This window comes from Pleurodeles waltl, chromosome 8 (genome assembly GCF_031143425.1).
Source record: "Pleurodeles waltl isolate 20211129_DDA chromosome 8, aPleWal1.hap1.20221129, whole genome shotgun sequence".
In the NCBI taxonomy this organism is placed as follows: Eukaryota; Metazoa; Chordata; class Amphibia; order Caudata; family Salamandridae; genus Pleurodeles; species Pleurodeles waltl.
The window spans coordinates 1,131,435,658-1,131,457,325 of NC_090447.1; the positions used below are offsets into that span (position 1 = coordinate 1,131,435,658).

Here is a 21,668-nt window from a genome sequence, read left to right on the forward strand (position 1 = left end):
GCAGAAGCTTGTAAGCAAGAGTTATGATTCTTTGCTTTTAAAATGAAATGTTCTGGAAAAAAAATGCAAGTAGAACATTTTAGGTGCTATTTCTTTGAAGCGTCGGTTAAATGTGTTGATGCATGCTAGTATTTCCAAAAAATATTCCTAATGGAAAAATCAGTGTAACCATTTTTAATAAGATTATGGAAGGCATGAAAATCAAGCACTGTCGATGCCAACCAATCCAACCTTTTTTGTTAGTCTTTTGGTTTTGTCAATGCGTTTCTTGGTTTGACATGGCTTTGGTAACACTTTATAGTTGTGGGAGCTGCCAGGCCCTCACCATTGTAACAAACACTGGCAAAAAGAAAAACAAGTTTTTGGTCTCAAAAAGCACACATAGCCACCAGTGGCATAACAAAGGCCCCACAGCCTCCCTCGAAGGGGCCACCTCAGCACAGCACCTGCCCTGAGTGAGTCTGGAGAGGTGGACGGCCCTCCATATTCTTTGCAGGAGACCTCCCCTCTGCTCCCCAGGTTTGTTACAACACTGCTTGCCACAGTAGATAGAGAAATAGAAGTTTAATTTAAAAAAATGTCTTTGTTAATGTTAATTAGGGACCCCAACCTTAAAGAAAGTCACAAAAGTGCACCCATGTTATATGTCTTTAAATTAGTGGCTTTCATAAATTCACAAGAATTTACAGAAGTAGATCAAGAAATCGGACTGCTATAAAATATTTGTGAGTTGTATTTTAGCACGTTCAATTATCCATGTGTAGATTTGTTCATGTGAAAATCTATGGTTTACATGTTCACTTTCCCTCCAACCACTTTTTTCCCAACCCTGAAAGAACTTCTAATTCTGCCATTGTCAGGAGTAAATTTCCAACCTTTCTCATTATGAGAAAACGTTAGAGAAGAGCTGGTGAAAATCATTAAAACATGCAAGTTAGTAGGTTTGCAGACTTAAAGGCATTCCAGCCCTGGAACTATTGCTTACTGCGTCCTTCAGCCCCAGTATGTAGATCTGCGGAAAGGTGGCAAAATAAGAAAATTGCTATAGGAGAGATTGAAATTGCAAGTATTCAGGCCGTACTATAGTAGTAACCCGGGCATAATCAGGAAGACTATTATCTGAGCACTTACATAATGAGATTGCTGCCATAATTTGTCGCCGCATTACATAGCACCAAAAGGGCAAATAGTTTTTTTTAAAGGACAAGTAGATTTACTAAGTAACCTGTCCCATGGACGAGTAGATATTTTATTAAATTCCACATCCCTGTGATTTATACAAAGTAAATGTAGGGTATATAATAAGTTATTGAGCATTTATAGAAAATTAATGAATTGAAGTGTGCTCAGTTAACTAAGTGGACACACAGTGCTAGTAATAATAACAGCCTGCCAAAGTTATCGCAGATATGAAAAAGAATTTGCAGTAGACTATGTATAGTTAACTATGGATAGAGTCCATAGAAAATAGCGCTCATGAAAATGTTGTTCTACAAAGATATTTCAGAGATGTTGTTTAGTTGCTGTAAGAATGCCGACGACGTTTCAACCCTCTGTACCTAACTGGACCATCATCGGGACCTACAAGAATTTGGCTGAGCATAGGTAGTAGTCACATGTCAAATTCAATAAAGTGAAGAAAACTTGGAGCCGATAAGAAGCGCTAAATTCATAGTTAAGTGCGCAGAGTTGTTTGATATTTTAAGGTTTATTTCCACCCTTAGGGTTAATGTGTAACAAAACTGAATTTGTATCTTCTTTAAGTAGATGTGGTGTGTGCACTGTGGTGGCCAGCTGGTGGTTATGCTGACATAAAACAGTGAAACGTCCAATTTCTGTGACTGTGACCAATGTGAAGTATGTACTGGTATATTTCACGCCTCATAACTTCCCTTTGTGTTTTTCTTTTAGGGCAGACTATTGGAAGTCCCAGCCAAAAAAATTCTGTACATATTGCAAGTGCTGGATAGCAGACAACAAGCCTGTATGTACCTGGAGTATTTACTTTGCAAATGATGGCCAACATTCATGAAAATGTGCAAAATAGTTGGTTTTGTAAAATCCAGAAATCAACCACACATTCAGTTTAATGTTTCAGAGTTTGAGCTTATGCCAAGTAAATGTATTGTTACACCTGTGTGGTGCCTCTCTCTTCAGGAAAAGTGCTGAAAGCTGCAAAATGTATAAGATGTTCTGCCCTTTCTTAGCACAATCTGTTAATGTTAAAGAAGGCAAAGCAAATTATTTTGATGCACAGATATCCAGAGAGGCAAATGGCTAAGAAGATCGATTAATGCTTGCCTGATTCCTCTGCACCCCTAGGACCTACAGACTAATAGAGTAGGTATTACTGATCACAGTTTAGTCAAAGAGACTTGAAAATAGTCTTCACAGAGGTCATGTAATTAATTTGTCCTACGTTCAGTCTTTAGAGACCATGATCAAGGCATTCTGTCTAGAATAATGAGTTTTCAAAGCCCAGTCTTGGCTTGAGAATAATCTCTGATGAATACAACTGCCTGTGGATTCCTCACCTTATGAATTCTCCAGTGCACCAGCATTCAACAGAATTTTTTTTCCTAGCTCTTCACGTCCACGAGGACGTCACAACAGCACGGCTCCGCACGCGACTCCTTTTGACATCAACTGAGCCATAAGAAGTCCTCGCCGGCTTGCTGACATCAGTTCCCTTTTTTCCGCGCCTTCAACGCTGCTTTTTCTACCTCTCCGTAGTAAACTGTTTCAAGGGAATTGTTTTGTAGCGCTACAATGTCTCCACCGAAAAAATCGGGTTTTAAACCTTGTAGCGAGTGCAGAGGCCACATATCGGCGACAGATCTGCATGTAAATTGCCTTTGGTGCCTGAGCTCTGATCATGACGTGGAGGGTTGCAAGTCCTGCCAGCGTATGAACTCGAAGGCTTTGAAGGAGAGAGAGGCTAAGCTTTTCTTGGCAAAAGCTAAGAAAGAGCAGAGTGGTAGCGATCGAAGACACTGGACACTTCCTCGCATAGATCCATGAGGTCTCATAAGAAGCGATGCCTCAGCCTTAGAGCCCGCAGGCTTCTGTGGCACAGACCTTGATTGAGATCTCGGAGTCCCCAGCAAGCCCAAATGCTCATTTTTCTCCTAAATCCTCTCATGGTCTGGAGTCTGGTATTCGAGTGACGGATTCTGCTCAGCCACCTCAAGGAGAACAAGGGTTTCCTGCCTTCCCAGCTTCGGGAGCGGTCCATCTTCATTCCTCAATGCTGTGTTTAGCATATTTAACAGGGAAATAGTACCCTCTGGTGCACCTACTGGTCCCACGGGTCCGTTGGCATTCATTCCTGAGGTTGCCGGTGCCATATAAGCAGGTCCCATTTGTACCCTTTCTGCCAGGGACTCCGTGTGAGGGTACTGACTCGGTGCCAATGATGTCTCCACCTCTTCTCTGAATGATGGCGCCAGCTGCGCCGATGGAGTTGATACCGGTGCCGGATGGATCCCGATCGGCGCAAAGTGTTGATTCACCTCCCTTTCCTCCTCTGCCAGTGCTACCTTCTACTTTGAAGCCTGCTTCTTCGAAGTGGGTTAACTCTGTTGATGCCGCGTTTGGAGTCCAGGCTGAGGTCTAGAAGGAGTGCCTTGAGACTTTTGGAGGAGCAAGAGTATCAAGAACAGCTATTGGAGGAAGGATAAATCCTGGAGCCTGCAGGTGATTTTTAGGGCCTAGACTCTGCTAGTGGGTTTGATACGTCCCCTGAGTGGGTACTTTTATCCCCTGGACCTGAACTCATGGCAGAAGCAACTACTTACCACAAGTTGATAAGAAAGCGGCTGATTTTGTTTTTTTGACTTACCACTTCCTACATCAGAGTTGTAAACAAATATTTTGACTGAGGTTTTGCATCTTCTTCTGAGCCTCTCCTCCCTTTCAATGATGACCTTCCAGAGCCCATATTGGAGATACGGAGGAAGCCAGTTAAGACACCGGCGGTTTCTAAGACTGTGGCTAGAAGGTACAAGGTTGCTGCAGGTGATCCTCAGTTCCTGTTGCAGCATCCAACAACTGAGAGCTTGGTAGTGCAAGTCTCTTGTTCTGTGCGGTTGGCTCCAGGATCGTTACCTACGTCTCCATCTGATAGGGAGTCAAAACCTATAGAGCAATCTGCTAAGAAGTGCTTCTCCTCAGGCAGCATGGCCTAAAATCTCTGAATGCTACATGTGTGCTGGGGAGATATATCTATGCTTTAAAGCAGCAGCAAAGCAGGTCATTCAGTCAGGTCTGGACACCTCAGACTCAGTTGCTAGTGCTATGGACACTTCTGTGCAACTAGAAGGCATGTTTGGCTCAGAGGTTCTTTTTTCTTCTCTGATGTTCAGGCTATGTTGATGGACCTCCCTTTTGATGGTGAGAGACTATTTGGGGCTAAGGCGGAATCAGCCTTGGAAAGATTCAAAGATAGCATGGCTACTGCAAAATCTTTGGGTCTCCAGGCTTCATCTTCTGCACGCTTCAGATCTTTTTGGAGATTCAAAGGGTTTGCCCTTGGGTTGTACTTTCGTGGAAGACTACAATCCAATGTTCAGTAGCCTGCCAACTGTCTCTACAGGTCCTATGGGGGCCGGGGGAGAGTTATGATGCGAGGAGCCACACAGCAACCTTCTGCTTCATCCTCATCCTCTGAGGGAGTCCAACCAGGAAAGCAGCCCTAGTTTTCACTCCATATACCAGCATGTTCTACCTGTAGGGGAAGGCTGTTTCATTTCTCCACGAGTGGGAGTTAATTATATCAGACTCTTGGGTGCTGAGTATAGTGGGGAAAGGTTATGCCCTTCCTTTTGGGAGTTTCCTCCCCCCTTCCCTCCACGTCATTCGTTTTACACGGAAGAGCATCTCCTATTGCTTCAGCAGGAGGTGCATGCCCTTTTGTTAGAAGATGAGGTGCAGTAGGTTCCAGAGCAGAAAAATGGTCAGGGATGTTATTCAAGGTATTTCCTCATTCCCAAGAAGGATGGTCGTTTGAGGCCTATCCTGGATCTGAGGATTTTGAATTGGTTCCTCCAACAGGAAAAGTTCAAAACGGTGACCCTAACACAGGTAATTCTTGTGTTGAACATGGAAGATTGGACTGTGTCTATCGACTTACAGGATGCTTATTTTCATATCCCTATTCTGAAGTGGCACAGGAGGTATCTCCAGTTCATGCTAGGGTCGCAACACTACCAGTTTGTGGTCCTTCCTTTTGGTCTTACTTCAGCACCTCGAGTCTTCACAAAGGTGATGGCAGTGGTTGCAGCGGACCTCAGAAGGAAGGGTAATATTTATATTCCTTTTACCTGGATGATTGGCTTATCAAAGCCGGGTCCCCAGAGCTCGTGTTGCATCATTTGCAGTCAGTAGAAGTCTTGACAGACAACACTACTGCAGTGTGGTACATCAACAAGCAGGGTGGAGTAGGGTCGTATCTTCGCTGCAGAGTCTCTTCAGCTCTGGTCCTGGGCGCAGGACCATCGGATTTGCATAGTAGCAAACCATCTGGCCGGAGTTCTTAACGTACATGCGGACAGTCTCAGTCGGCACCTCTCGACCGATCATAAGTGGCGTCTCCATCCGAATGTTGTTCTTCATGTCTTCCAGATGTGGGGAGCTCCTCAGATAGACCTGTTTGCCACTCGCAAGAATGCACACTGCCTGTCGTTCTGCAGCCTCCAGCATCCGATGCAGGGTGTGTTGGGGGACGCGTTTCAACTGAACTGGAGCGACCAACTGCTTTACGTGTTTTTTCCCATACCCTCGATTCCTTGAGTTCTGAGGAAGATTCGCCAAGATCGGGCCCAAGCCATATTAATAGTCCCGGATTGGCCAAGAAGGGTGTGGTACGTAGACCTCCTTCAACTCTCACTGTGCCCTCCGTTATGTCACCGTCACAGGGTACCCCTCCTCTCGCAGGGGCAGGTTCCTCACCCCCATCTCCAGCGCCTGCACCTACATGCCTGGAGATTGAACAGGGCAATATATGTTCTTTTTCTCTCCCTCCAGAAGTGGTGGGTGTTATCTTATCGGCCAGGCAACACTCCACCAAAACTGTCTATGCCGGTAGATGGGTGAAATTTGTTTCTTGGTGTGGAGAGACAAATTGATCCCTTAAAAGCCCATCTATCTGATATTTAGCTTTTTGCACTTTTCTTGGCACAGAAGGGTTGGCAGTTGTGACAGTGAAAGGCTATTTATCAGCGCTGTCGGCTTTTCTTTGCCTTCCTGATCAGCCTTCCTTATTTAAGTCCCCTATAGTTCTTAGGTTCCTTAAAGGGTTAACTAACAAGTTTCCTTCCACTCCGTTTGTAACGCCTCAGTGGGATTTGATTTTAGTTCGGACTTTTATGATGGGTTCACTGTTTGAGTCTATGCATACTTGCCCGTTGAGGCATTTGGTTTTAAAGACAGTTTTTGTAACAGCCATCACATCTGCTAGACATGTGAGTGAGCTTCAGGATGTTAGTGTGAAACCTCCTTTTACTATCTTTCATGCTGACAAGGTGGTGCTGAGAACTAGGGCGGCTTTTCTTCCTAAGGTGGTCACTCCCTTTCATCTGAGACAATCTATAACGGTCTCGCCTTTTATCCTCCTCCACATCCATCAAAAGAGGAGGAAAGACTGCATTGCTTGGATCCGAGAAGGGCCCCGAGCTTCTACATAGAAAGGACAAAAGACTTCAGAATTGATGATCAGCTCTTCATTGGATATGTGGGCAAAATGAAGGGCAAAGCTGTCCACAAGAGGGCTCTTTCAAGGTGGGTCATTCTTTGCATAAAGATTTGTTATTCACCAGAAAAGAAGGTTTCCCACTGAAGGGCCCATTCCTACAGGGCTAAGTCTGCCACTTCAGCTTTGGCTAGAGGTGTACTGGTTGCTGATATTTGTAAGGCAGCAACTTGGGCTTCCCTCGACACTTTCGTAAAGCATTATTGCTTAGACTCTGAAGTTAGGAGGCATGGCCATTTTGCACGTTCTGTTTTGCAGGACTTCTTGGTTTGACCAGTCATGCACCCACCTCCGAGTGTGGGACTGCTTTGAGATTCTCATCATAAGGTGAGGAATCCACAGGTAGTTGTATCCATCAGAAGAACAAGTTACTTAACTTTTGGTAATGCTTTTTCTGGTAGATACAGTAGCTACCTGTGGATTCCTCACAGTATGGCTTCGTTGACATCAGACGGAGTCACATGCGGAGCTGTGCTATTGTGACGTCGCTGTTGACGCGAAGAGCTAGGAAGAAAATTTCCGTTGAATGCTGGTCCACTGGTAGAATTCCTAAGGTGAGGAATCCACTGGTAGCTACTTTATCCACCAGAAAAGGCGTTACTGAAGGTAAGTAACTTGTTGTTTATTCTAATAGGAATTTGTAGCATGTGAAAATCTTAGATGATTTACTAGATTCATTTATCGATCACTCCACAAGGCTTGAAAAATCTACTGTACCACTTGACATGAAAAGTCTTTTTTTTTTTTTTTCTTTTTTTTTTTTTTAATGAGGTCAAGCTATTTTTAGGATTTACTCGCCCCTTCTGGCAGTTGACAAGAGCAGGTGTTCTGTTCAGTCAGAAAGTGAAGTAGCAAAAAAAAAAACTCCTTTAAATCTTGTTCTTGTCACATTTGCTCCCTGTTCACAAACCAAGGTCAAAATTAAGTTTGTCTCACAATTAATTTTCCCCAGACTGCAGAGTTCTGGACTTTGTAAGGTGAACTGTGTGACCTGTTGTTTAGAGTGAAAAATAAAAGGATATAGGGTGTCAGGTTTTACCTAACATACAACATTTAAATGACTAAGTCAACTTGACAAACATTTCAAAATATATTTCAGTACTTGTGAAAGCCCATTTTTTGTATTTCTGTGTGAAGAAAAAATATTTTATAAGGATGAAAACAAATCCGAATATTTTGTGTTTATGTGCGAAGAATATATTTTCTGAAACCCAATTTTCACGGATTGTTAATAGACTATAAAGTTTTATCATTAAAGCTGCAAGTTGGTGAAAAGGGTTTTGGACATTTCTTTGAAATTTACTGTGTGTAGATGACACTATGCTACCACATTGTGGTTTAGCAATATAATTATTAAAAGTGAGTGTTTAAACAAACTGAGAGACACTCCTGCCCTGATGGCAGTGCTGTTAGTGAACTAAAATCAAGTCATGTGTCCCCTATATTTGGGCTAGATTCTTGTGATACATGCAGCAAACTTTAATCTATTTAATCAAACAAAATATTTTTTTGTGATGCAGAAATGCTGCGCTCACATATTTGAAGATGCAATAATATGCGAGAATGAAGAAAAAGGCGACTCTGTAAACTATTTGCCAAGGATTACACAATTTGAGACCTGTTTACGGGTCAAGAACATTACAGTTAGGTTAAGTAGACTATTCAAGTTACTCGACGTGCAGGTCTAGAATTTTTTTTAATGATTTTTCGAGGCTTGCTGCACAGTTATATGTGAGGTTGTGCAGTTTTTGCACTGGGTGCTCTTACGTGCAGTCTAAAATCAATCATGAAACTTTAAAGGGCATTTCAAAAAGCTATATTACCTACCATTGCTAACAGTATTGTTCATAAACATTGACACTCAGACTCCAGTGGACTTTAGCATGTCTTGCAATTATAAATTAAGTCAGATTAATTTGTGAAAACCAAAAAAGAAAAAAAAAACGTGTATGACTCTAGTCAAACTGAAACCAGCCTAATACAATTACAGAGAAACTTTAATGAAGCAGAGGTAAATGCAGAAATTCTTTGAAAGAGAACTAAAACTGTTATCCTTGTTCTATGTGGATAGACGTGTTAGGAAGCTAGAGGGTTTATACAGAAATGAAACAAAATGTGCAGCTTTGACGTTTTTTTTTTATTCATATGCTGTCCTTTAGTCAACACCTAGTCATTGCCTCAGGAAATGTCCCCATTTTTTTATCTTTTACCCATAAACTAACAGGTGAATAGTGCCTTATCCCGTGATGTCCTAAGTACTATGGCAGTCACCTAGTGCCAGTTTGTAGTGGGTCTTCAGATTATTTTTCCACCATTGGGTTTGGAAGCATCGTACACTGCTTGAGGTAGAAGATCTTTGAAATATTGGGGAAAGGTGCCGACGAGGTGAAAACAGTAGAAAAGGAAAGAGCTCACCAGCGATTAACAAAGGCATCAAAACGAGGAGAACAATACACAAAAAACCAGACCATTTTATCCATTGGACTTTGATCACATGTTGAAGTGTGTTATCAGAAGTATTGAGAATGTACTACATTCACCCTTTCACTGTGAATACAGACACTGAGAGGCTGCAGTTCTACCTCTACTGGCTAGGGGTTTGTACCTTTCCATTATTAACCGTTATCTTGACATAGGAACAAATACATTTTGCTTGCATACCCTCCTGTGCCATTCTATGTGTTGGAGAGTACAACTGGGTTGCGGAGAAAGAAGCAGAGATAAGTCAAAGGCTCATGGAACAGGGAAGGTTTATGAGACCAGAGTAGAGCTTGCACATCTTGAGCTCCTTTTTCCAGGTGCATCTGCAGAGGAACATTGCAGAGCTGATGGGCAGGAGGGAAGGAGCTAGCTATGCCTTGCTCTGCAATGAAACAGAGGATAGGACTAGGGAGTATTTTTACCTCCACATGTAAACTATAGAAATACAGAACGTGGTACATAATTATACACTTACACTGGTGATATCTAAAAAAAAAAACAACAATGTGAAAACTATATAAAATAATACAAAAGACTACAAATGTATATTCAGATGTGCTTGTTTTATATAGCCCCCTGCCCCCACCCCCCACCCCCTTTAGAAGGTATGGGAAACACCCCTTTTAGATTCTGCACCAAATATCGACAATAACTAGCACAAAAAGACAAACAGAAGGAGTACAATTTGTGCCTGCTGGTAGGCCACCAATGAGAGGGGTGCAAGGAGTGTGAATAGTTTTTCCCTAGAAAGCTTAAGAAGCAGAGGTGGGCACGTCACAAAATGACGCAGTCCAAGCAGATCATTAAGGACTTAAGACTCCCCAGCGACAAAGAGATAAATGTAGAATATGCACAGTGAGATCAGGATTCAGACATCCAGTAGATGATGTTCCTCAAACAACCAAAGGGAAAGGCTTGACGCAATAAAGGTTTGGCTTCAGGCAGTAAAGAATTCTGTGAGACATTGCCCGGGGGCAAGTTTGTGAGGATTCCCCCAGACATGGAGATAAATAAATAACTTCTACCAAATAGTTACTCCGCATAACACAATACAGATATTGCATGCCAAAGAAATGATCTACAAAGGACTGAAATTTAAACGTCTTTAACAGCAAATAAAAGACCTCTTACAGAAGGGAGCAGTAGAGGAAGTACCAATAAAAAGACACAGAAAAGGAGTGTTCTCAGTATATATTTCCTTATATGAAAATGAGAGTTGACATCGAAGGCCATCCTAGATCTCAGATTTTAGATTCCCAAACCCAAAAATTCAAGATGACCATACTGCAGTAAATCACCCCAGTCCTGAACGAAGGAGACTACATTGTGACCATGGACCGCAAGAATACTTAATTCTGTGTTCCTTTGAACAACAAAAACAAGAAAATGATCTGGTTCGTGGTAAACTCACGGTGCTCCCATTTGACATAAAAGCAGCATCAAGAGTTTTCACAAAATGCCTTACAGTAGTAGTATCTCATTAAGGAATGCAGGGGATACAGGTGTATCCCTAAACGGACTGGTGAAAGCAAGTTCACTGAGGCAATGCAACATCCGCATAATAATAGTAAACCAGTCGTTACATGGACATTCTCCGTAACCATGAAGAAATCATCTTCCATACCCATGAAAGAAAAGGTTTTGTCATAGGAGACTGAATTAAGTAAAGGGGAGGGCGGGCCCTCCTCGACAGACCAAGTTCACCTATACCACATGGAACAGCCTCGGATACCGAGAACAATAATCAAATTGTTAAGGTGATTGCATCTTGTATCCAACTAATCCCATTTTAAAGACTTCACATATGACCAATCCAAGACTGGCCTCCGAGCCAGTGGTCATAGAGAAAAGAGTACTGAGAAGATAGATCAGTTGTGACAGCAAAAGTTCAGAAAGAGATGCTATTGCGAAAAGAAAAAATCTGAAGAAGTAGGTTGGTGGGGATGTAATTTCTTACTGGCTATCTAAACTAGCACGGACATAAAGACCTAGAAATCAGAGGTATTCCAGACCGTTAAGAAAAAAAACATCCAGGTACCCACACCATCTATCCCAAGGGAATGCACCATAGACAGAATGGTCAGAAATTTCCAGACATCTTTTGACAGATACCTCTAGTGATAAACAAGTACACGCAACAAAGACAATGAGATTCAGCGCACCACAGCTGGGCTTGACAAGCATGGTATTCAGCCCTTCTGAAAATGCACGAGAAAGACAGGGTAATAAGGTAGCCAATCTTACAGAAATTGATAATAATAAGAGAGGGGCAGATACTCCACCCAGAGCCACACACACTCAGCCTAGAAGAATCGCTCCTGAGGACACCTAGGATTATCAGGCAGATGTATGTAGGTGTTGAGGCAAGCAAGGGGACTGACCACATGCAAATACTACACTGCAAAGTTGAAAAGATTCAGGTAGTGGTTCAGAGCACAAGTTGATGTACTAACTAATAGTGGACAGCATTATTGTTAGGTGCTTCATGCACTCACGGCAGGAGAAATTGTGTGCATCCTCGAAGGTACATCCATTGGCTATAGTAACATACATAATGAGCCCATCAGGCAGCAGTTTGTTTAGCACGCCTTTTATTAAAAGGGTCCTTGAAGTGGTAAGGAGGATTGCACCATCACGGTCTCCACCCACAGCTATGCGGATTCTCACCTTGGTATTCATTCTACTGATGAATGATCCCTTCAAGCCTATACACAAGGTGGTACTAATGTTTGACAATTAATACAGCATTCCTCATAGCCATTACCTCATTGTGCAAAGTGATCTTCAAGCACTCACTGTTCAAGATCCATACCGACGACCAGGTTGGTGGTCATGAGCACCGTTCTGCGGTATCTCCGTTCCATGTTAACTAGTCTATACTGTACCAGACTTTTAACAATAACCAAAAATGTAGGTTGAGGGAACACTTAACAATCTAGATGTAGAAAAGATTCATAGTGCATCACTGAGAAGGAAGAAACTGCAAAGAACTGTAAGAAGTGGAATCAAATCTTGAACTCATTTACATCAGCAAGTAAGAGATGAATAATCGCTGAAGGAGCCATTGAAAGATGGATAGTACAGTGCATGCAAGCATGCAATAATCTGTCAGGGAAAAAAGTTTGAATAGGTAACCATGAGTACATTTCAATAAGAAACAAGCATTGGCAAAGCCAATAAGGCTGGTTTTAGCCACCAGGCTTTTACATTTCTTGTTTGTTTTGTTATCTTTTTTTGTGCAAATATTTATTGTTGGGAAAGGTGCTGGGCCCTCATCAATCTAAACAAATTAACAGCTAATAATGAATATATGTTTTTTTTAAATCTCAAAAAGCGCATTGCCACAGTAGTCACTGGCACTTAAACAAACTACTTTGTGTGTGGATGTGTTGTTTGTGCAAGGGAAGAATACAGTCATAATGAAGTTAAGCAATGGATAAAGTGGACTGGCGCACTGGCCTCTGGTGTATGCTGTAGAAAGTGGAAGAAAATATGAATTCGAAAATAACAGGCCAATGGTTGAAGAAAGATTGCTGAAATTTCCTATAAGTATATTATACATAACATTTTAGTAAAATGAAAGGTCTTTGATAACACCTCAAAAGGAGCCACACTAACTTTTATAGCTAACAGGTCTATGAATACCATTAGCATGTCATCCTTCTATACGTTTATGAAATACTAATGTATGGATATACATGCTAATAGAGAAGTGTTAGGACAGAAGGTTCCAGGACACTTATCTGCAACCGCACACTCACTACGACCCAACCTCCCAAGAGGAGGAAGTACCACTGCATAATCTAGTCACTACATGTGAATCCAAAAGGATTCACACTGTGAGATGAAAGGTTTACAGCTTGAAGTGTTCTGGATTCCCCAGCGGTCGCCCCCAGTTCCCAAAAGAAGATGTATGAATTTGAGCAAAATATGTGGAGAGAGAAATTCAGTCAAACAGATTCAAACGCCAAGAGAGCAGATGTCACTAAAGGGCAAAAACGAATTTGAAGGTGCTAACCACGCACTGGAGCATTGTGGGCCCACATCTAATGTCATATGGCATGGCACTTTCCACCTGCTCGTTGATGAGGAAAAATAAACAAAAACAATTAGGGACGTTTCTGAACCTAACGTCAGCATGTGAATCCAGAAGAGTCTCCTAGATGCAAAACTATTCTGCCAGGTAATTGACCCTTTTGACCATTATTTAACCCTTTGTCTCCCTAATTACCTTTGGCGAGTTAGTTGTTTTGGAGAAATGTGACCATCATCTGTCATGTGATCAGTAACCTACCAATTAGTATAAATCAATAAAGCTTGCAATTTAGGAATCTTGTGGATTTGCCTGTTTATTTGAAAAAGATATACCTTTATTAAATTAATTGAATAGTGACGCCTAAGCATCTGAACAGTGCTTGCTCGGGTGATCAGGTGGCACAAGCCATATCAATAGTACTTCAAATAAGAAACCGTTATAAAGATGGCAACGGGTTTAGGCAAATGTGAGGGTTGCCTAGAAAGGAGGCTGTCCGCTATTAGAACTGCAAATATTTTGCACTAAAACCATTTGTATCTGCCTATTGATCAGTTCTGCCAGGACAGATTACAATTTTCATAGTAAGTAAATCAGTTCTCAATATTCGAACATAGAATGTGAAAGAAAGAGTTTGGTGTAGTTGTAAGTTCACTCAATCTGAAATCACCACACTTACCATTGAAAGAATTTCACTGTTAAAATAATTAAAACAGGGGATTTGCCTGTCTTGAACAGAGTGGGTGTGCTTTGAAGTAGAAGGAACTTGGTACCCTAGCATACGTTTTAGCTTAAAAACTCTTTACGGAGGCATTAAATAGCAAAATAAGTAGGAACACTAATACGGGTTATTTCTCCTAAACTTTGCCACATAGGTTGCTAAAAAGGTGAAGTGAATGACATTAAACATTAGAAGCTGAGGAACACGTTGAATCCTCTCTGAGTTTATGGAAACCAAGCAGTGGTCCTGGGATCAACAGGGAAGTCAGAGGATAGTGAGAAGATTTGAAATCTATGTAAGAAAGCAAACTCAAATAACATCTAAACGAATAAGCGTCCACCCAATTGGAGTACATGACCAGTACCCTCTCCTCAGCCTGCATATGTATATCGGAACATTTGTAAGGCCATGCACGTAAGCCGATGGCATAAAAAGTGTGAAATCATCCCGTGCTAAATTTCAGACTGATTTTCCATTCAAAGTAATTCTGTGTGATTTAAGACTTGAAAGATACATGATCTACTTTTAGTTTGGTTGGACGCCATAAAGACGCCAGTTGACCCAACTTCACAAATTCTCTGCATATTAGCTCTGTTGCCTTCCTCTGTACTAGCATTCCCCTTGGTATGGTCTGGGAATAGGAAAACATTGACCTTCTGAAAAGTCACTACTTTCTTATTGGGGGCATCATGCTGCCTTTATCTCAGTGCAGCCTGTTTTTCACCAGCAGTGCCCCCTCTCCTTTCTGTGCACACATTTGATCTTTTCTGGGTCATTTCACCACTTTTATCACCCTAAATCAGATGCCCGTAGGATGCTCTTTAGTACCTGTAATATTACGAACATCAGCACTAGGGCCTAAGGGGTGGGTGATATTTTCTGCTCTGCCGGCGAAGCTGGTGGAATTTTGGTGGCTCCATGTTTTGTTTTTAAAAATCTCCTTGAGCTACAGCAAAATCAACTCAAGAAGTTACTCCATCTGGCATGCCAGACGGTGCTGCTCGCGATGAACGCAGAACGAGTTTCTGGTACTAAATTGCAGCATGAACAGTGCAGCCTGCCTATTTCCACCCGTTCACAGAATTCTGCAGATTCTCACAGATAATATTTGTTAACTGAGTTAAACCTCCATGAGTTCCACCCAGGCCTACATGGCCTCCTTCCTGGAGCATCAGATATAGCTCCCAATTTGTTAATAACCCTCCCTTTCAATTGCCTAATGTCTGTGTTGATGGTGCAAGACCTGACCTCCTGCATTTGGTCACAGTCTTAGTTCAAGTTAGAAATGCCCCCTCCCCCCCCTTCTGCCAAGCCACTTGTTGTTTATTCTCATTGCCTATATGCTCGCCTGCATGTCTTCCAGCTTTTAGACACCCTGAGGAGAGACTTATCAAGAAAAATACATGTGCTGGCATTCATAGGAACACCTATTTTGTTGCTTCGCTTAAACAGGCCCTTGGATCTAAAGCAGCCATTTCCCTTTTTTTTTTAATCTGCTCTTGTCCATATCCATGGTCAACACTGCATATATATCTGGAACGCCAGTCCAAAGAATCAGGAGACCACACAGTGTCTTTTCAGCAACTGCTTCACAAATAATGCTTTCTAAATGGGTAAATCACAGATTGCCTTTCCTAGTGCCCTCCCTTGCACCTCCAGGCCATTTCACATATTCATGCTATGGGAGGGTGAGCGGTGTCAAGACAACACGTCATCCTGCATTGGTTTGTTTTAGTGCTTCCCTTCAAAACTTTGTAATACCACTCTGACTAAGGCCAGTCTTCAACCTAATGGAAGTGAATTAGAGAGTTGCATGGCACCCCATCTCTCCTGGTACACGTCCTCTTGCTTTCTGAAACACTAACTCGGACTGCAGCTCTCATTGCCCAAGAAATGCCACCTTGTGACACACGCTTGTAAGAAATGGAGTCCACACGAGAGCTCTGAAGAATGGGGACTACCTCAAGGATCAACCATCCACACAAGTATTCCAGGACATTTTTAAATTTGTATTTTCTTTTCTCGACCAGTTTCAATGTGCCTGCCCAAAAGTTTACGGACAAACCAGGTAGGGAGGCAAACAGCTGAGGCTTTACAGAAGTATTGAGAGCACATTTTTGACTGTCAGAGACTATTTCTATTCCCCTATTCATAGACTGTTTCATAGACTGCATACTCATGTAGACCTCTTTCATTGCTTCATGTCTCCAGGAATGGACACCCATGGTAAAGTACCCATCCAGAGCATTATCAGATTGTAACCCTCTTTTTCACTTTACAATGGATAACCGTACCAGCAATGGTCCACACCTGGTCATTACATTTGCATAACTGAAGCCTCAAAAGGAAATGTCTTTAACAAGGAGGCTTTACAGGTCAGTATACAGGGCAAATGTCCTAAGGATGTGACTGGAGCCCTTTCAATCATATATGATCAATTGCAAAGGCTTGAGATTGAATTGTGTAGGTTAGAAACCGAATTGGAACACAAGAGACAGAACCACGACGATATGCATACCAGGTTTGGGGCATACAATTATTAAGAATAGCTGACCCAGAAGTACTTCGAAGGTGGAATGTCAGGCTGAACAGTGGCTAGATTGACCCTTACAAACACTCGGCATACAGCCATAACAGCCATTCAGCGTCCAGATTGTCACCTTTTACATGTGTAATCTGATATAAATGAGGCATTTCTATTTTAGTACCAGCAGCTATTTGTGCAGTAGCAGTTGACAGGTGAATTTGAATGTCTTTCTGCATGTCACTGATCTATCTCAGTTATCGCACGACCATACATGGACTCATTGACTTCACTAGCAGAGATCAGTTTAGTTATCGCACGACCATACATGGACTCATTGACTTCACTAGCAGAGATCAGTTTAGTTATCGCACGACCATACATGGACTCATTGACTTCACTAGCAGAGATCAGTTTAGTTATCGCACGACCATACATGGACTCATTGACTTCACTAGCAGAGATCAGTTTGTCCATAGAGAAACCAACTACCGGGAAAACTCGGGGCACTGCAGACCTGACCCTCAAATTTTATAGAATATACCAGGGTCAGCTACCAAAACATCTACTAAATCTGTATAATAATGGCGGCGTGCTATCAGTAAAGAAGTATACTAAACTGCTCGAAGCCTTCCCTCCACCAAATGACGAGAGAGACCATTGTATACTTTCAAAGCACTTACATCAGCCTTGTCAGTTTTGAAGTACGTTTGCTAGATTTTGCAGAACAAAATATAAAGTGAATTACAAAAAAATCTCCTGAATTTAATACAGCCCAATCAGAGTGGACTTGTCTTGGGTATAAGCACCTCACCTTATTATCTGCAGATTTGTATCTACTACTGGCTAAATTCACACATGCAACAGTGCTTTCCATTAGCATAGAAAGGGCATTCTATGCATTAGATATGAGATATTTGTTCAGAATCCTAAAAGTAATGAGCTGTTGGAGAATAGCTCATCACATGGATCAACGAATTATATTCCAAGCCCAGGCAAGCCTCAAGACATGGAGAGCAGATTTGGAGGCCTAGTAGGCACAGCAATGGGCGAGACACCGGTGCCTCTTATACCTCTTCTGTGCTCGAAATGGAAAAGTGCAATTGCTGGTCCCCTATACTAGAGTACTTGCTTACTTCTGAGAAATGCTAGTACTCTCTCCAAATAAAATTTTAATTAAAGAGCGCAGATAATCTGTACATGACTCCCACTCGCTCTTCCTTCGCCAACCCCCCCCGCACGGCATATATGTTCACAAGACAATAAATAAAAAATAAAAAAAACGAAATTCTTTTAGATCCCTAGGCATAAATATTTACACAGACATCCATCCAACTTGATTGTCAGTAATTTGACAGGCCCATTGGCTTTGATCATGGCATTGGTCGATTTCTGCATGAAACTAATCACGGCGTGTGACACTCTTTAAGATAGATGCTCATACTATGCATGCTGTACTATTTACCAAAGTGTCAGTGATCCTTACCAGGCCTATCTTCTGTCACCTTAGTAACATTTTGATTGAATTGATGTATGTTTGCCTTATACAGCCTCTGTCTACCAATAGACTGGGGCTGTTTGTAACTGATTTCGAGACCTACTTACCTGGTGGTGGCACAGATTCCATGGTTGGAACCGACAAGCTCCCCAGAAGGAAAGTTCAGACTGCCATATTATGTGATGACTCTTTGACCAAATACCTGTCTGGAGACCGAACCTGTGTTGAATCTCGTCAGTTTTGCTTCAAATAGGGAGGCATAACCTGAACAGTTATTTGCAGGAAACTAAACAGCACAGTGCATTCTCTCTTCTGTGGTTCTTGCTTGGGAGTAAGGTGATTAAATCTACAGTGAGTGAGGTAGTATAGACAAGAGCTTTAATAATTCTTGTTGCACAACTGTATTGCTCAGGATTTCTGATGGTATTTGCATTAGAGAAGAATATGGGCTTCCACGGGTAAGGTCCCTAACGCATGTAGTCTTCGAGTCAACATGAAACAGACCGTATTAGAATCATTACTGGTATTTGAGAAACAACACCGTAAGGTAACAGATCTGTATCTGTCCCGTGTACACTATCAAAGAGAGCCAGGCCAAGCTCTTTATGGCCAGTGTGTGCGACGAGCCTCGGGCTCGGTGCTGGTTGTGTTTGCGATCAATAACACAGAAGAGGGGTGAGAAGGAGATGGGGTGACACAACACACTGATTTATTTGGAGTTCCCGAAGTTGTTAACCTGGGGAAAACCCCACCTGCAATGGAGCCTTCCTTAGAGCCGCTGGTGGTGGACATAATTCCAGCCGATGATCAGCCTTCTGTGGTATCACTGACTCAAGTACTGCCACAGGGCTCATTCTGACCGCCTCGGTGCCTTCATATATAGCTCCGGCAAGGGCTTCTCCAGAATTTCTGACCCTGATCCAGCCCTCTTCTTCCGTGCTATGATGAGGATGTTCAGGTGGACTGCGGTCCCCTCTTGTGCACCTCAGGGCACCAGAGGAGCGTTGGACTCCATATAGATTTCTCCTGGCGATCCTGCACTCCCCGTGCTAGGAACACCTCTATGCCGACTGGATCCATTCTGCTTCCAAGTCCCTCTCTGCTAGCTTTTCTAGCAGTGCTAGCAACAGCACCACCCTCAGCGCCACCGGCATCTGCACTGCCACCACAAAGCACAAGTTATCCTAACCGCGCCCAGAGGGAATCCCAGATGGTAGCAGAGGAGGTTAGGTAGGACCGAGTCTCGAGCACCTCACGGCAGTATTAGTGGCAAACCATTCCAGACCTTTTTGGCTCCGATTTGGACAAGGTCCAGATGCCATAGATGGTTTCTGACCAGGTTACTAAGCTACCAAGTGAATTAAATCTGCATAAACCTAAACTATGCTTACTGGGGCTCATGCCAAGACCAAAAGGTGGATTTGGCTAAATGATTGCACAGAGACTTAGACATGGTCCCAGCAAAAATGACCTTAGCTATCAAATGGACATCGGTGTAGACCCCATAAATAGGAAAGTCGAAATCTAAACTTAATTAATGGACACAGGCTGAGGAAGAACCAATTATATGATAAAGGTACAAAGCAGAGAGCCGAGATTGTACGAGGATGGACGCTATATTGCTGGCACTTCCCGAAATCGGATGATAAACCACCGTAGGTGTATGTTCGGATGAACATTAATTGCGCTACAAAATGTGTATGGTCAAATTGCCCTTTTGGAGCGTGTGACTATGACAGATAGGTACTGTTCCATTCAGTAACATTACCCTTTAAAATTGAGAAGTCTGCATCAAAGCCCTATCTAACTTTTTTTAATTTTTATTTCCGTTCTTGTTTTACCGATTAGTATTCTTTACGAATTGGCAGGTTGTGTGACTTTATTTTACTAAACCATGTACAAGTGGCTGGATAAAGCAATATATGTTTTATGCACACTGTATGATAAAATTATTAAACCTATTAAAAATAGCTTCAGCTATGTAAACAGCTTAAAAATAACAATTTGCAAGGTCTGGCATTTGAGTTTTATTATTATTGTTTAACCGATACATTATTCTCCCTTGAATGGGGTTCCCAAATACTCCAAATATATTTATTTTATTTGAGGTACTGATAATTCTCACAGGCAGCTCTGGAAGCAACCTGCTTGCTACAGAACAAGGAGGAATTTACAACATCACTAAACGAGTCTTGGAGCAGGGGCAATTTTAGAGGTAGTTTAGATGAGATTCTGAAGGATTAGGTAGATCAAAAGATGGAGGCGAGGCCTAGTAGGAGGAGAACAGTTCAGAGCAGAAGATGGTGGTTTGGTAGAGTTTTTCTTTGTGGTGTGCATACAGGTTTAGTTGCACTAGTTGAGGTGTGTATTGAACATGTGTGATGAGCTTCTTCTGGGTGTAGAAGGAAAGAGACTCTTGCCTCCAAATATTTCCACTACAGTTTTGTAGTTCCAGTCTAGCAAGGTATTGGCTCCTGGTGTTGCAGTACCTGAAGATAGTTTCTCTGCCAGGTATGTTAAAATTCCTCACCAGATGGGGCCCAGGATTTGTTTTTGTGATAAGCATCCTGCTTGTCAGTTGTTCAGGTCTTTCCAACACCGCAGTTATAATGTAATGGTAACGTGATCTGCTTTGTATTGTGAGGTATTTTATTTCTGCTTGTTTATCTTTTTTTTCTCTTTTTTTTATGAAGAGCATCGAGTTTCACGAAAGAGGAAAAAATCATAAAGAAAATGTGGCAAACAAAATCAGCGAGGTATTGTACCGGTTTAAACATTTGGTTTGCTAGCAAACATTGTTTCACAGTTACTTTAATTGGCTTGATTTGTTATTGATTTTGTAGATTAAACAAAGAAGTATGGAGAAGGCCAAAGAGGAAGCAAAGGCTACAAAGGAATTTGCTGCCATGGAGGAAGCTGCCCTGAAAGCTTATCAGGAAGATCTGAAGAGGCTTGGATCTAATACAGGTAGCTTTTTCTTTTTTTACTAAACATTTTTTTGAGTTAAAAGGCTCTCAAAACCATTCTACAACTTAAATGTTATTGTTTGAAAAGAACTTGATCTCAAGTGGAGATGATGTTGAATTCCATAGTTCTGTCAGTGGCTTTTCCTCATGACCCTATCCTTAATGATTTAGAAGAATTGTAAAATCTAGTTTTGCAAAAGTTTTCTTGCCCTTATAGAGTGCCCTTGCTTTTGTGGTGCTTTGTCACGGTCTTTACTCTCACTTGACTGTAAGACTCCTCTAGCTCTTGTCTTAAGCAATTATAGGCTTCTCAGTAACCGATTAAACTACATTTATAACAACATCTTTTCTCATTAAAAAATGAAAGATAATTGCATCAAATGTCTCCTCTGGGAGGAGTGCCTACACATTAGACCGTTTCCCAATGCATTTGTTTTATGACAATTTAAATGGTATTATACATCCTAGGTGCTTCACAGGGCTTACTGACTAATCTGTTTAAAAAAAAAAAAAAAACCTTATCTGATAGAGACTTCTAGCTTCAGATTCCTTACTTTACACTATCCCTATGCATCAGACTGGATCTGGAAAATCTTGAGCAGTACCCCTGCGTTCCAGTAGGTGGCATCGGACGGCTCTGCACGTCTGCACTGAATGGGACATGTGCAGTGTGCCTATGTAGACACGACCCCAGCAC

At 42.0% G+C, this 21,668-nt stretch overlaps 1 protein-coding gene across 1 annotated transcript in view; it reads left to right on the plus strand.

Annotated features, from left to right (window-relative positions):
• The window catches only part of WBP4 (WW domain binding protein 4), a 386,635-nt gene that overhangs the window by 79,222 nt on the left and 285,745 nt on the right, over nucleotides 1–21,668 (plus strand). The window contains exons 2-4 of the mRNA XM_069203523.1: nucleotides 1,912–1,984; nucleotides 20,699–20,761; nucleotides 20,849–20,972. Of these exons, the coding sequence (XP_069059624.1) occupies nucleotides 1,912–1,984; nucleotides 20,699–20,761; nucleotides 20,849–20,972 (260 nt within the window). The remainder of the gene's footprint in view (nucleotides 1–1,911; nucleotides 1,985–20,698; nucleotides 20,762–20,848; nucleotides 20,973–21,668) is intronic.